Genomic DNA, 15,684 nt, shown 5'->3' with positions numbered 1-15,684 from the left:
AATAATGGAATTCCACATAGTATCAGCCTCAACTATCTCTCGAATATAATTTGTTTATATTTTATTTTTTAAAGTAATATTATGTTATTCGTGTATTGAATTCCATTTCAATCAATTGAAAGAGTCATGAAGAACCATTTAGTGCTAATGCTCTCTCATTTAAATAACGCAACCCTTGGTTGCTGCCCACCTTTCTAAAACTCAAAACAGAATCCTCTCACTGCCAGGTTGCAAATATTCATTGTAATAGGAGTGATCAATTGAAATAACAAGAATACTGAAGCTTTTGTGAAGATTTATTTAAAAAAATATAAAGCTCAATGGAGAGTATTCATTACAGGTACTGGGTGTATATACTTTCACAATAAAATTTGCAGAGATCATGTTGCAGAGATATTTGCCATCCAAAAATCAATTTAATTTACAAATAATGTCACCATAACGTCTTTCCGAATGAAATGCAAATCTACAGTCAGTATGTTTCCCATATGGAGTCCGAGAGCGTGATAACCTGTCCGGGTGATCATGGCCAATAATTAAAAAAAAAAAAACATGGTAAAAAGGAAAACATTCCACCAAGAAATCTGAATCACCATTGCACTCAGTGCCATCAAACAGTTTAGCATAACCTTTTTGTTTCCAGTCCTTTGTGCCTCAGGTACAATTCTAGCACCTCCACTATCGCATTTTGTTCAGGTACATTAGAAATTATATACACAATTCGTTGTCTCACCATAACATAATTTGAGTCTATTCAGAGGCACACAATTAAAAATATCGAATGTCCTCCAGCTACTAGAAATTAAATTTTCCAAAGAGACTGCGACTAAAATCTGATGGTGCACACAAATACTTTCCTATCCATAGTTAATTATGTTGAAACAATTTGACAGATTTATGTAGAACCATCTTGCAGTAATGTAGTTGTTTTAATACTTCTTGATCATGAGAACTAACTGGTTTATCAAGGATGCCCATCACTTAAAAGTAACAACATTTCATATTTTTATCTTACCCCCTCTGAATCCCTCGGCCCACAACCAACTTCACCCACAGCAGTAGGCAGCTCCAGTGGATAATAATAATCAACCATGATGTCACAGTTTCCCAACACTTCAACGAATTCAGCATCCCTGAAGATTTCATCATCTTCCCCCACAAATGTCCTTCAGGGACAGAATTACAACAATTTGAATTATGGAGAATATAAAAAACCAACAAATTTCATTTTGAGAGATATATATATATATCTCACTGGTATGTATGTATCTATATATATGTGTGTATGTACATACATATACACACACACATACATACCCATAATTATCAAGATAAAAATGTTTTTTCAGGCATCTGATCTGTCACCTATATAATGGCTAAAGTTTCCATTTGGCAAGCATTTATTGTCTAGGAATGGACAATATCCACACTTTACAGGTGTTTTCATTTGATTTTAAATTAATAATTAAACGTAAGAGGTTATGACCTGAATAGTTCAGACAAGGAGTTTTCATTTTCCCAGGAGCAGTTGTGGTTGTCATATTTTCACCCCAAATGCCATTTATGATGACTTTCCGTCTGAATTATTGGAAAAGACACATATGCATCAGCTCACTTGGACAAACTCACCATGCCATTATACAGTTGAGCAGGAGTTGCCCCCTCATCCACTCACTCTAGGAACCCATTTCTCTATTCCTCAACATTCTAGATGCCTACCCCCTTCCCTGGATGCTTCTCCTATTTGGTGCATGCCAAGGAAGCCACCCCACCCTCAGCACCCTCTCCTTCAAGAATTCTGGAGGTTGGAAGACTATAATGCTACTAAAATAAAAAAAATCCCTGATTTGCACGCACCTTTCATTCATAACAGACAAAACCATCAATACCAAATAAAAAAGGGAATTCCACTATGAGGGCAACCATGATGATCGAGAATTCTAGTACATAGTAGGTAAATATTGGCTGCTTACTTGCGTAATAGAATATGGCTGCTGGTTCCCAAAATACATGGGAATATTACAGCATTGTCTAGTTCTTCAAATGAATCCTTTGTCACTAAAATATCACCCATCCAAAAGGTAAAGCAAACGGCATCACTACCAACATTTGCCCAAATGAAACCAATGCTTCCTTTAATGATATTAGCTATAATTGAGGATTCCTGGAAATTACACTATGTAAAAATGAATTGACCCTGAACATTGTCATATTTTTATTGCACAGTTTCACTGGATATTAAAATAGAAAAATCATTTTTGGCATGGCCAATATGGCAGTCACACATTAGATAGCATAACTTGGGAGGAGATAAAAGTTGTCCATTGGTGTAGGCTGACTACTACCAGTATAAAACTCTTCACTCATGCAAAAACTTGTAACTGAGATAATAAATACATTGAAAAAATGAAGGCAAAAATTATTTGATTATAATTATGAAATCTATGTATTTGCATTGAATGGACCTTAAGAATAAGAGATGACCATTTGAGTCTTGAATAAATTAGTATAAGGATGAGCATTTGAAACAAATCACTATTGAAAGCATTTTAACTATATGATGAGCAGAGCTGGAAGGGAATGCTGGAGTTCCTTGCCTTGGCTAAATGAGGCCACAGCCACCACAAACACTAGTGTCCTCCTCTACCACTTGACCACACAGGCATCCTCCACATAAATACCTTGCTTTATTAACTATGGTAAAAACTTGGAAAATGCCAGAAATTCCGGAGAATCATGGAAATTAAGATGCAACTGGTACACCCGACTACTAAATTTGTTTGTATTTATAACGATGCATGACTGTTACATTCAAGTTATAAAGTAAGACATTATAAAAAAATGTTAAGAACTAAAATACATTTGAGGTTGGATTTCAGAGATGAGAGGGATTCAGGGATGGGAGAGAAATCACTTGACCACTCAAAGAGCAAGGAAATACTTTCATTCAAAAACTTTTATGACTACTTTCATTAAAATTATTGCTCAAAAAAATCACAGACATTTTTAATATTCCCACTATGACTTTTTTATCAACTGATAACAATATGTACAATGGAAAAATGTTTTTTGTGCACACACACATATACATAATAACTGATATGTGTGTGTATTTGTATAAGTGAATGAATATGAATTTGAACATGACAGGACAGACAGCAAGGAATGGCACGCGAATGCCATGAAGGAAATGGTTGCCGCTGATGTAACTGCTCATTGGCACACAGGCACAAACTGGGAGCACAACATTTTACCCTGGGCAGAACAATGTTTCCCAAATGGGTTTCCCCATTTAACAGGCATGCATGCAAGCAAGCACTCATTTCTTGTGAGACCAGATTTTCCCGTCCCTTCACAACACTTACTCACACACTCGCTGAGATAGTGCACATTCTTCCAATTTTAATGCCAAATACAAGATGTAGGGGTCAGCACACTTCCTAAATGTTCTCACTCGCTTTGGCATAGGCTAAGAGGTCACATGCCGCAAACTTAGCAGAGATGTGGAGAGTTCGAAAGGTTCTCCATCCTGCCACTGTGTGTGTGGGGTTGGCGAGGAAGCACAGCTCCTCTCTTACTCCCTATCGCACCGGATTGCCCCCCGGCCCCGCCCCCTGCCCTTCTCACCTCCTCCCCTCCAGCCCCCCCTGCCACCCTCCATCCCCCCCCGCCCCCACCCCCCCTCGACCCCTGCCCCCACCCCTGCCACCACCTCTGAAGAAGCCACGAGAGCCCCCTCTTGGACCTTTGGGTGGCATTGGCTGCTCCCGCATCATTCCCCCTCCTACACACATTCCCCCACCATACATGCCCCCACCCTCTCCATACATGCCCCCCTCATCATCCACCTCCTCCCCATAGTCTGGCATCCCGGGGGGGTCCATGAGCAGGGGGCCAGAGCGACGCACCACTCCCATGTCCTCCCTCATCCCACCCCCCACTGGCATCATGCCACTTCCCATCCCATCCTGCACTGCCCCCATCATGTTCACTGGAGCCATTCCCACACCACTCATGTTCATTGGGTTCAAACTGTTCATAGCCACAGAATTCATGTTCATACCTAAGGCATTCATGTTGACAGCACTGATGCCCATGGCATTCATGGCAATGGGGTTCATGTTCCCTGGGTTCATGTTCCCTGGGTTCATGTTGCCAGGGTTCATGTTCCCGGGGTTCATGTTCCCTGGGTTCATGTTCCCTGGGTTCATGTTCCCTGGGTTCATGTTCAAGCCTGCTGGACTCATGTGGTTCATGTGACCAGGGCTCATGCCAGCAGGGTTCATGTGACCTGGGCTCATGCCCATGGCATTCATTCCCACAGGATTCATGGCACCAGGATGAAACATAGTAGCATGTGGTGCTGCTGCTACTGCTGGGGCAATAAGGGGGACCTTATTTATTGCTGATTCAAGGACTACTGCACGAGTCGCAAGCCTTGGGTCCTGTGCAGGAGGGCATGCAGCTGCTGCCAAAGCAGCATCTCCCATTGCTGGTGGCTGCTGGCTCCTGGGGTCCTTGGGCTGCGTGGCTGTCGTCTTGGGGGGAGACGGAGGATTGGAACTGCTTTGGTTCTGTTGATGTGACTGCCTTGCTCTCCTTGGGTCGACCCGCACTGCCACAGGTGACCCAGCTGGGTTGGGCACTGTCGATGGGGTCGCCGGGAGAATGCCCTCGTCCTGGCTTGTGCTGTCTTCCGACTTCAATGCCTTCCTCATCCGTGGGTCATTTTGAACCTGTGGAGAGTTTGAAGGGTTGAGTGCCCAAGGCATCTTGGTATGCCTCAGGTACTCCCATGCATGATCTGTGCTGCAATGGCAGCTTGAATCAGTGAGAGCAGAGTGAAGACTTCACATGTTATGATAGAGAGCAAAATTGAGGTAATATTTTTCAAAGTACCACTAAGAGGCACAGAGTTGAAGCAGGAAATTACAAAGGCATAGTTTATGCACAGCTCTCAGAATGTTAGGCATACAACGGAAAAGAGTATATGCATTTATGGAAAGCATTATTTGAGCGAGGAAGGTGGATGCAGGAGTTTAGGTTAAAAAAAAGAGAGGATGTTGAGAGGGAGACACAAGAGGAGGGAGGAATGTAATGGTTATTAAACCAAGGAATGAGGTACAAAGAAGAGAGAGCAGGTAATATTAGAAAGCTTGCAGAAATGTGGATGGAGCAGAAGAATAGTTATAATGGGTTAGTTTGCTACTTCAGTTCCAGATCCAATATTCATACAAAGTGAGGTGGATTTCAAACACTAAACTTCACATAAGATGATAATATCCTACAGAGGGTATCAAAGATACCATGATATACGAGGCATGCTGAAAAAGTATCCAACCTTGAATTTTCCAACACACATAGTGGTGCTATGGCAGTGCCACTGCACAGTGCAAGGAGATGGCTTAATGTGCATAAATGAATTTTTTCTCCGCCTTTGAGTTAGTCAGTCCTCGTACACCTATGACTCCTCTCCAACACAAGGCCATTACACGCATAAACCCTTAATCTATGAGAATACTACCCACAAACTTGACAGAATAATAAGAAGTATTACCATATTGGTATCATTATTGGCTTTTTACATTGTAAGAAGCTTATAGGCATAGGCAACTGCGGCATCAATAAAAGAATTATAATTCCTCTATAATATAAAAATAATATTTTAATCTTAAAACCTCATAGATCTGTACTAATATCTAAATTTTAATATGAAAGTTGGTAGAATCCACAATCTGTTAAATTTGTTCATTTCAATTTGTTGGAGTAGAAAAAACTGACATTAAGGTTTTTATCCAAGTTATATATTGAAGCAATTTGCTATGCATCTAGAAAATAGCAGAAACAGTGTTGATTTTTTCCTAGTCATTAGATGTCAATTATTATTATAATCAGTAGTTTACCTACTGGTTTACGGCAGGTTTTTGATTGACTCTGGGACTACACACTGATGTACTTGCAAACTAAATAATATGATACAAAATAAAAACCATAAACACTACTCTGCATTTACCATAACCCTTATTTTATTATTGATTAATATAGCTTTCTAAAGGTTAAAAATTAATTTAATCAAGCCAGAAATTTGTCATAATAAAGTGCTCATGGGCATAGGAAATATTTAAATATTTCTTTGTTGGCCCTTTTTATTTACAATTATTGTACCTGATCCTTAAAACAAATTGCTGACATTTATGTTAGTTACTTTTATCATAAATTTTGCTTATAAAACATGAAAATACTCTTAAAATTTTCCAATCCAACTAGAACTTTACAGGTTTTTTAACGGATCTTTTCTGAATTTGTCAATTTGATTTTTCACTGTAGACCTTCTAGTTTCATAATAATTCCTTTGATGGTGAAAACAAGATATATATCATAAAAATACAAAATATTATATAAATTACATATTTATGATTTCCTATGAAAGGCATTTTATGTTCAAGTCCATTCCCATGGAGGAAAAGTATTAAGTGACAATGATATTAATTGACGATTCTCTCAAAAGAGATAGAAAATTTCAAAATGCTAAAAATAAGTGTTCAGTAATATTTGTAGTTCAGCCTCGAATCATGTTCAAACACTGACCTAAGGTTAATGTAACTTCCATTCACCCAGCCATTACTTCACTTAAGATACTCCAGAGATCATTAAATTAATTCCAAGATTTTTCTCTATCCATTCACTGACTTTGGAGAATCTCCGATCAATATTGAGTCACCAATCTCTGTTGCATGAAATGGCTATATATTTTTTGCTTTCAGTATGCAATTTTACCCTGGCCAGACATCTTGAACATATATGAAACAAATGACTAGCACCAAAGAACCAAGGATACGAGTGGACTGAGTCAAATGAGAATCTAGAGGCTGGCTGCACTCACCCTGCTGTCAGGAACAGGCAGCAGTCCTCTCGGCAACTGTGAGTACAGTGACTCACGGGGTGATGATAAGACACTGCTGCCAGTATCACGTGGTGACACAGGGATCAGTCTGAAGGGGATGGGTGGGTGGGAGTTAAGTGATGCATCAATTTCTGTTGCTGGCTCAGGAGGTGCCACAGGTCGGAAGGGTAGGCCAAGGCCCTCCTCTGGCCGAGCTCTGAGGTCAGTATCACCAAAAGTACGAGCACTGCGAAGATCTGTGTCCCTGGGCTTACCAACCAGTGCTCTCAAGTCAACATCACCCTCTGGGAGCTGACGAAGGTCAACGTCCCCATGATCACTAAGCAGTGGAGTCGTGGGGTAAGCTATTGGTACTGCCCGGGGAGAGCGCATCCCAGGCTTGGTGCGTGGGTCTCGGGGACCCTCTGGGAGGAGCCCAGGCTGTGAAGGGGTGGAACGTTGCTGCCTAGGGTCTCTTGGGATGACCCTGCGAGGGTCTCGTGCCAGCTGCGACCTTTCACAAAAGAACAATGAAATTTAAAGAGATACAAATACAAGCATACCAATAAGAAGCACATTGTCCATGAGATCACTTTTAAATTAGTTTATTTAAACATGAGACATAATACAAAGGCCACTCAAATACATATAGTTTCGTTTTGATGGTCATCAAACCAAGAAGAATGGTGTTTTCAGGGTTGAAGGTGGGAGGGAGTTGGTTGAAAATTGGGTAGGATTCCTGAATCTCTCCCTCATTGCCTATGTGTTAATAGTGTCTTCAATAAGCAATGCAAGCGGTCACTGTGTCTTTCCTCCAAGAATATGTATGTATGTACACACACAAAAATGCAGAGCATATCCCTGCTTAATGGCAGATTCATATATTGTCAAGCCTCGGTGTATGAACTCTGATGAAAACTGCACAATACTGTCAAGCCATGTATTTTATCTTACCCTATTTACAGTCTGCACCTCAGTCACTCAGCACCAGCAATTATGTGAAAGGTAGTAGTGTATGACATGTTTACCATCCCCAAGACCATCATTACTGACTATCAGTTTAAGTTAGTCAGAGGAAATGGGAAAGAATACCTTATGTAAAAAATAAATTAGCTCTTCCGAAGAATTGCTGAATTGTTTTTGCTGATTCCTGCATTCACCCTCTCTCCACCATTCCAAACCTTTTGCAGTAGGGCCCACCACAATAAACATTAATCTTCTGCTTACATCATGGAGAAACCAAAGGGTCAATTTTCTTTGAAAAGGGACAACCAAAAACAGCTTCCTCCCCGAAATTTAGGAAAAATTAATTATTCTCTACACCAATTCCTCCTACCCCACAAGAATATAAACCAGAGCAAGAACTTTCACAAATTCTGACCTATCTGTTGATTTAACTTAACAAGCCACAGTTTTGTTTGGGACCAGTTTGAAACTAAAGCTTTAGTTTCATACCTCTCCAGTCTAAAACAATACCAAAATTGATAATTTCATCCATCTCTGGCCTGAAACTGAACATAGTTTCCTGCTGGATCACACCACTTACAATAACCCCTTACTCTACCATAAATTTTCCATGAGTCAAGAAAATTCAGTCAGCTAACTACGAAACTACTAAGAGAGAGAGAGAGTAGGGCTCACTCCCTCCCAGGTGCTACCACTGCTCCTCTCTCAGGCGGGACAGAGAGGGGAGGGGGGGGGAAGATCTGCAATGGTCAGTTCAAGGGCACAATGCATGTCTTTGTGAAAAAAACTACTTTCACTCTTCTCTCTACCTCTTACACTTTCATCCTCCACACTTCCCTCTGTCTCTCTTCTTCCAGATCCCCACTATGCACATGCTGGCATTTAGGATGCCCTGATGTTAAGATGCCAACACCCCCTTTTTTATACCTAATGATTAAGAAAAATGTCTACATTTTTTAGGAATTTCCATAATGATTGATTCTGCTAATGTATAATAATTGATGCCTATAAAAAAGTAACTAGTGAATATTGTGGCTTGGTGCCCTTTCATGGCCAATCTCAAAACACAGAAATTTGCCTTCAGAGTAAATGAAGAATCACTTGGAACCTCTTTCTATAGGAACGAGTTTTTACATGATAAATCATCCTCTGCACCATCAAATATGTTAATAATTCTACATTTCTTAAATGATTTTCTAACTCTCATATTTCACAGCATTCCATCAAGTTTTCACCCATTATGTGAAATGTTAGGCATCTTCCTCCTTCCTGAAGTTGTCACTTCAAAATCTGTGGACTGTATTCAACAGTTTATCTCCTATTGCATTAATCCTTTAAATGATTTACAAATGAAGCAGCTATTTGAGTTTTACCATTGGTTGATTTTATTTTTCACAGATTCCATTCTGTGACTACAAAACTGATTCCATACTTGCAAGACAAGTCCACCAGTATGCCTAGACCAAACATTTTCTGTCCGAAACTTCATCCCTCTTCTATCCATTTAGCCCCTAGGATGAATGGGCACAAATACCTTTGGGCAATTTTTCATTGTGCAAGGTTTCCCTTTTGAATATCAAAAGATGTGGAAATTTTGTTCCATTGTAGGCAAGACCACATGACTATGTAATGCATTATTTTGGGTCCACAAGCTTTAACAAATTACACTTTTTACACCTTTGGCATTGACTGTTTTGATCAAGGATACATCAAACATCGATGACCTCATCCATCTTTTCCATTCGTGAAAGTTCAAATTTTTCTCTTTTTCTTGCATAAATGAAAAATTATGCAACTCAATAATCTTATCATTATATTCTGTCAGCATCTTTTGTGCTATTTTAGGTTTAGTCCTAATTAGTGAGATAATTCTCTCTATGAATATGGGGTACCATGATATTTATCCTCAAAATCAGCTATATCTCTGTTCGTGGCAATCACCATTGCTTGTAGAATAGTCACATTTGTGAAAACTGAAAATCCTAATCTCTTGTGGTCTATTTCCAGGTTTTCAATACTTCCTCTAGTTCTGACCATCTTGCTATTCTAAGCTGCAGGTTGTGCTTACTATGAATAGCTTTTGCAGTCCTCTTCCTGTCTCCACCGAGTTCTTATCATGTTTTCAGTTGGCAGGGATCAAAAATCCCTCCCTCCTGTAATGTCCATGTTCTTTGGCACGTATAATCACTTTAGTTTGTATGCAATGAGTGGCCAGAAGTGTCAGGCCTCCCCCATCAGGGTTCTAGCATCATCCCTTGGCCTTACTTTGTGTCCCTCCTCAGCCATATTGCTATTAGTTCAGACTCCCCCTTCCCTTCTCTCACATATCCCCATTAAGAAACCATGGTTTAAACAATCGAGTACCCTATTCATCTAGTGCTTCCCCACTTGGTGGTAAGCACTACATATATTCTCTTCTTCTCCTCTCTACCTTCTCATTTCTCACTTTAACCCTTGTTCAGGATAACTCAAAACAAAGTGAGCAAAAACATAATGGCAAGAAACAAAAGGAAAGCATTCCCCTTTATACATGGGTAGTCAGAAAAGTTTCTGATCTAACAAATAAATGAGATATTTTTTCTTCAAATTAATTTTAGCAATCAACTCCTCTTTGATTTTCATAAGCATATGGCCTTTCTAAAACAAATATTTAATGACAGCTTGATATTCAACCTATTCCTTTTTCAAAAATACTCACAAGGACTCACTCAAATAATTTTCAAACAGTAGCTGAGGGTCCTAAATGGCAGAAATTTTAATAAGTAACTTTCAAATAATGCGCAAACATTCCCAAATTTTGTTGAAGAGTGCTGCCATCATCATGTTGAAGGCGGAGTGTTTTCACATTACCCACGCATTAGCCCCCAAGAAGAAAATATAACGTTTGAAACTTCTGCTAAGAAAACTAACTAGCAGCACCTAAGAGAATAAATAATCCTAGTCACTGATATTTATTCCAAGAACCCTAGTTACATTCCAGTACACAGCTACATGTTCCATGGCTAGGAATATCGAAAACCTATGTTAAGTAATTGATCTTCTTCTACATTAAGTCAAAATAAGAATTCTTAACTACATGAAATGAAATAGCAAAGTACATGCATTTCACCTCGGCCTTATCATCAGAATTTGCAGGGTTTCATCTTTTTCATTGAGGCAGGAACCACTTGGACCATAAGAAGCTAAGAGATGGGAATTATATGCACCAAGGTACCTGGGGTGCAATCATAATTCTCCTTTTGCATGACATCACTCTTGGCATTCATAACAAATACTTCCTTATGAGTGACAGTAATTTCAACAATGGTCCCTGATCCAATAGAATCATTCTTTCCCCCTTTTTTGAGCTGATACCTACCTAGAATCCACATCTGCGATGGGTGATGATGTCCCCATTGCACTGGTGGTCGTGGGTGATTGGCCCTCACTCACGGCAGATGTTGTGTTCTCTCGGATCGTTGAGAGGAGCTTGCTGATATCAGCTGTGATCTTAATTTTGGAGAGATCACTCAGAGATAGGGCCTCCAATACCCTTCCACTTAAATTCAATTTACTGCTGCTGCCATCAGTTGACGTTTCAGTCTCATGCTGTTTGGGAGATTCAGTGGCTCCTGGTGTTGATGATGATGACTTCTCCAACTGACTCGGTGGCTAAAACGACAAAAATTACAGCTTAAATAGGAGAAATCCAAGTGTCAGGTTTTTTAGAGCAGAGGGCGCAAAGATCATCTCATGCTAAGCCCCACTAAAGATACAGGAATATACTCATTATTAACAGGATACCAGAGTAAGTGGTAGCCATGGCCTTTTTCTATGTGCCACAAATGTTTTTTTTCCAGAAATGCTCGATCCAATTGAACAATCGCAATCACTAGGGTGGAGCTGATGGTATCAAACATCAGAGGCATTACACCTGGGATTCAAGCCCAAGAATGCTATTCAGGCACCAGAAGTCCGTCCACCCACTTCACTGGCAGTTGTTGATCAGGGAAAAACAACAATTTGGCCATCGTTCTAATTAACATAATTCATTTACATTTTGAGAAACAATTAAAATGATTTCTAATTTGTTATCGAGTGTGGAGGGAGAATATTTAGAGGGGACAGCAACTTTGTGAAATAACTTAAAAAATGCATGAATTAAAAATTTGTGAAACAATATTTTCCAGGGTGAATTACGGTCGAAGAACATAATTTTCATCAAATATCATCCAAATCATAATATGTTGAAATATTGTTTAAGGAACATAAATATAGGGTCTGCCCCAAAAAGAAGTAAAAATAAGATTGTCATCTTTTATGACTCAAAAGGCATTATCCACCAAGAGTTTGTGCCTCAGGGACAGTATGTGAACAGTTTTACGTGAAAATCCTCAGAAGGCTGATTTCAACGGTTCAAAGATGGAAGTTCTAAGAGGAGATCTAAAAAAAGGTGATGCCCTTGAAAGATATTCTCACAATATAAATGTAAATGGATAAAGACTAGTTCATTTGCTATGTATTAGTCCTCTATAGTTGTTGACACAATGGATGGCAGTTTTCATTACAGTCTGCAGTTTCAGTCAGCCTTGGAATGCATTACTTGTGGATATTGAGGTTTGACTGCATGAGTTAACTTTTTTCATTTCCAAAGAAACACAATGTGAGGCTCTGGGAGATGGATGTGGCACAACTAATAACAATCCTGGCACTGCCTTCCATTCCATATCAGGCAATGTGAAATTGTGCACTAAAAAAGGCCCTTTCAAAAGCTTTTCTCCATTTCTTTGTAATGAACAATTTTTGTAGTTTAAAGAAAAGTATATCATGAGTAAGTTAAAAAGCTACCTTTTTGTACAATGATAATTTCAATAAACATAGTTTGAGGAATAATGGCTTACAAAACACTGAAGCAATTGATTGGATGCCAAATCAGTCAATTAACAAAAACACATCAAGATTACCTACCTGCTTTGACAGATTTTTGAGGACATCTGTGAGACTTCGATCTTCAGCTTCCTCATCGCTCGAATACCAATTTTCCTCCTTGAGAGCACTTTCGTCTCCATCCTCGGCATCAGCACTTGGGCTCTGAATTAAGACAGAGGGACAAACTCAACATTGGCAATGATGACCAAATATCAACACTTTTTCCTTCAAAAACAAAAAATATATCACATATAAATAAAATACAAAGCAGAGATATTAGACGGTTAAGAAGAATGTCAAGTAGGTTGGACCCTTCAATGCATATATAAGTTCATGAAGGAGTACTTCCTCAAGGCCACAAGAAACTGTGTTATTGCAATATCAAATGCTATATTAAATGTACAGCTTTGCTATAAGTTTTATATAGCATTTGTGTATTTTAAGACGCCAAATCTTACCATTTGTAATGTGTGATACTGTGCATTCTTTTATAATGACTTTTTCATAACCTTGGATGCTTAACACCATATTTGGTGGAAGCCAGTGGTTCAGTGCCAAAGAAAGCAAAGTCAATTGCATCAGCTGTAAAGGTCAGGGCCAGTATGTTTTGGGATGCGAAAGGGATCCTGTTAATTGATTACCTTGAAAAAGGCAGAACAATTATAGGTTGATATTAATCCAACCTTCCTGACCAGCTGGACACCGAAATTTGCAAGAAGAGGCTTGGCTTGAAGAAAAAAATCATCTTTCACTAGGAAAACGCACCTGCTCACAATGGTACGTTGGTAATGAGAAAACTACGGGATTTGGGGTAAGATTTACTCTGCCATTCCCCCTACTCCCCTGATTTAGCACCCTCAGACTTCTATCTGTTCCCTAACTTGAAGAATTCGTTTCTGGGAAGCGCTTCTGTCCAATGAAGAAGTTGAAAGGGTTGGATATTATTATATTGGGCTGGGAAGTAGATGGGTATTTCCAATGCCTTCCAGACTCTCACTTCCGGAAATGAATACTGATGTTGGAGAAATGCTGGACCAAGTGTGTTTAAGTCAAGGGAGATTATGTAGTAAAATAATATCATTTTTTTTGAAAATCGGTCTTTCATTGTCAGGCCAAGAACATTTCACCTCATCTCATATGAGTATGCCATGACTGTAATACAGATACTTTCTTCCTATTTTCATTTGTGAAATGCCAAATATCAGAAACAATACCACAATCACCTAACTAGAACAGAGTCAGAAGTACACATTCAACATATTATGACAAAAGCAGCAGGCCTTGGACCCAAATCCATTAGGGCATTGCTAATCACAGAGAAAAATTACTAGAGCATTTCAGAGTTTATTATTGACAAATTATCATGCCTCAGGTGCATGCATTTCTATTTATATCTACACACTCTGTCTTTGCATTGATTCTTGTAGTAAATAATGAGTAACTTGTAATTTTAATCCTGCTGTACACTGTTTCATATTATACCTGTTCTGTACCGTCACTCATCATCTTTTCTTCGGTGAACGATACATAATTTTCGTTTGCGATGCATCCTATATTGGATCTATGTACCAATTCTTTCGATGAAAATAAATATTGCCATTGCAATGCAGTTGAGTAAAATTGAGGATGAATGAATCAAGATGTATGAAATGGGGGTATCACAAGAAGTTTTTCATGCATTTGATTGCAAAGATGAGAATGTGATTAGCTGCAAATTTCCTTCCAAATTTCTTCACAAATGAACAGTACCTGACTGCTCTCTGCCTCCCTCTGTTGCTGTTGAATGCGGATGAACAGCTCCCTCTGCTTCTTAGGCAAATGTAGTGGGATGACAGGAGAGTCATTACCGCTCTCACCTGCAATGAATCAAAGTCACCATGAGAGCATGTCCATACCTAAGCATTTTCAAGTTATTCTCTAGACAATTGAGAATAAATGTTTGAATTGAGTTATCTTAAGTGATAAAAGAAAGTAACTCAGTAGTACGATTGGTAATGACAAGAGACTGGGAAAATTTAGGTTCTTGGCAGCCCAAAGTATTTCATCAATACATCCAACAAAAATATCCCATAATCTAAAAAAGGGAACGTGGTAAGAACTGTCTAGAGAGCCATGGGAATATGAATCAAGAGTGAAAGAGGCATAGGGGTGATTGCTGTCAGTTATGTTACAGTATTTAGGGTAAGCCAACCACATATTCCATGTGGCATCATGGTTATTCCCATTTGAAATTCTTTGGAAATGATTTAGCTAAAGGATACTTTGGAGTCAAGCAGAATAACAAAATTGGTTCACAGCTTATAAGTCTCCATTAAGTCCTATGCCACCTTTCAAAATTCCCTCCATCCACTTTCTCTACCTTTTTCTGATTTTCCTCAGCTGTTTCCTCTCTTCGCCCACCATGAACAAAAACCACAGCACTTGTCCTCCTCCCTGTCCTACTCACATTCTCCACCGGAACCACATCCCAAAAAGCCTCCAATCAACACTCATCCTTTCAACTCAAAGACCACATATCACACCAATAAGCATTACTCTCCATATTAATTAAAGTACCGCTACGATACCCCTTTTCCTCTAAATTACTGACCAAATACAAGAACTGATACACATGCTCTAGTTTATTCCATCCTATTTCAATATTCAACTTAGCTTTCTTGAGTATCCCGTTAATTTTGTACTTTTTCACTTCTATTCCCAGCTGAACTCCTTTCCACTCCACTACTAACATTTATTTTCCCAGCATGCACGTTGAAAATAACCAATGATAATGAGTGATGGGCAATGTTGTTCCCCATGGGGATAATCAGAACCATCCAAATATCAAATCATTGGAAAGCATCAAAATTTTCTATCTGTGAATATTTCATAACTGAGTGGTGAGAGATAATTTTCTCGGAATTCTTCCAGTGTTGTACTTCACTAAA

At 39.1% G+C, this 15,684-nt stretch overlaps 1 protein-coding gene across 1 annotated transcript in view; it reads right to left on the bottom strand.

Moving 5' to 3' along the window:
• Positions 1–472: 472 nt before the first annotated feature.
• su(sable) (suppressor of sable) overlaps positions 473–15,684 on the bottom strand; it is a 34,318-nt gene continuing 19,106 nt past the window's right edge. Inside the window, exons 8-15 of the mRNA XM_071593958.1 lie at positions 14,507–14,613; positions 12,797–12,919; positions 11,208–11,500; positions 6,884–7,397; positions 3,701–4,736; positions 1,974–2,148; positions 1,016–1,166; positions 473–511 (exon numbers count right to left, since the gene is read on the bottom strand). Coding sequence (XP_071450059.1) covers positions 473–511; positions 1,016–1,166; positions 1,974–2,148; positions 3,701–4,736; positions 6,884–7,397; positions 11,208–11,500; positions 12,797–12,919; positions 14,507–14,613 — 2,438 coding nt within the window. The remainder of the gene's footprint in view (positions 512–1,015; positions 1,167–1,973; positions 2,149–3,700; positions 4,737–6,883; positions 7,398–11,207; positions 11,501–12,796; positions 12,920–14,506; positions 14,614–15,684) is intronic.

Source organism: Hetaerina americana, unplaced genomic scaffold (genome assembly GCF_022747635.1).
Source record: "Hetaerina americana unplaced genomic scaffold, ioHetAmer1.1.p SCAF_6, whole genome shotgun sequence".
Classification (NCBI taxonomy): domain Eukaryota; kingdom Metazoa; phylum Arthropoda; class Insecta; order Odonata; family Calopterygidae; genus Hetaerina; species Hetaerina americana.
The sequence above is the reverse complement of the archived record's forward strand: the minus strand, read 5'-3'. Positions and strand labels throughout refer to the sequence as shown.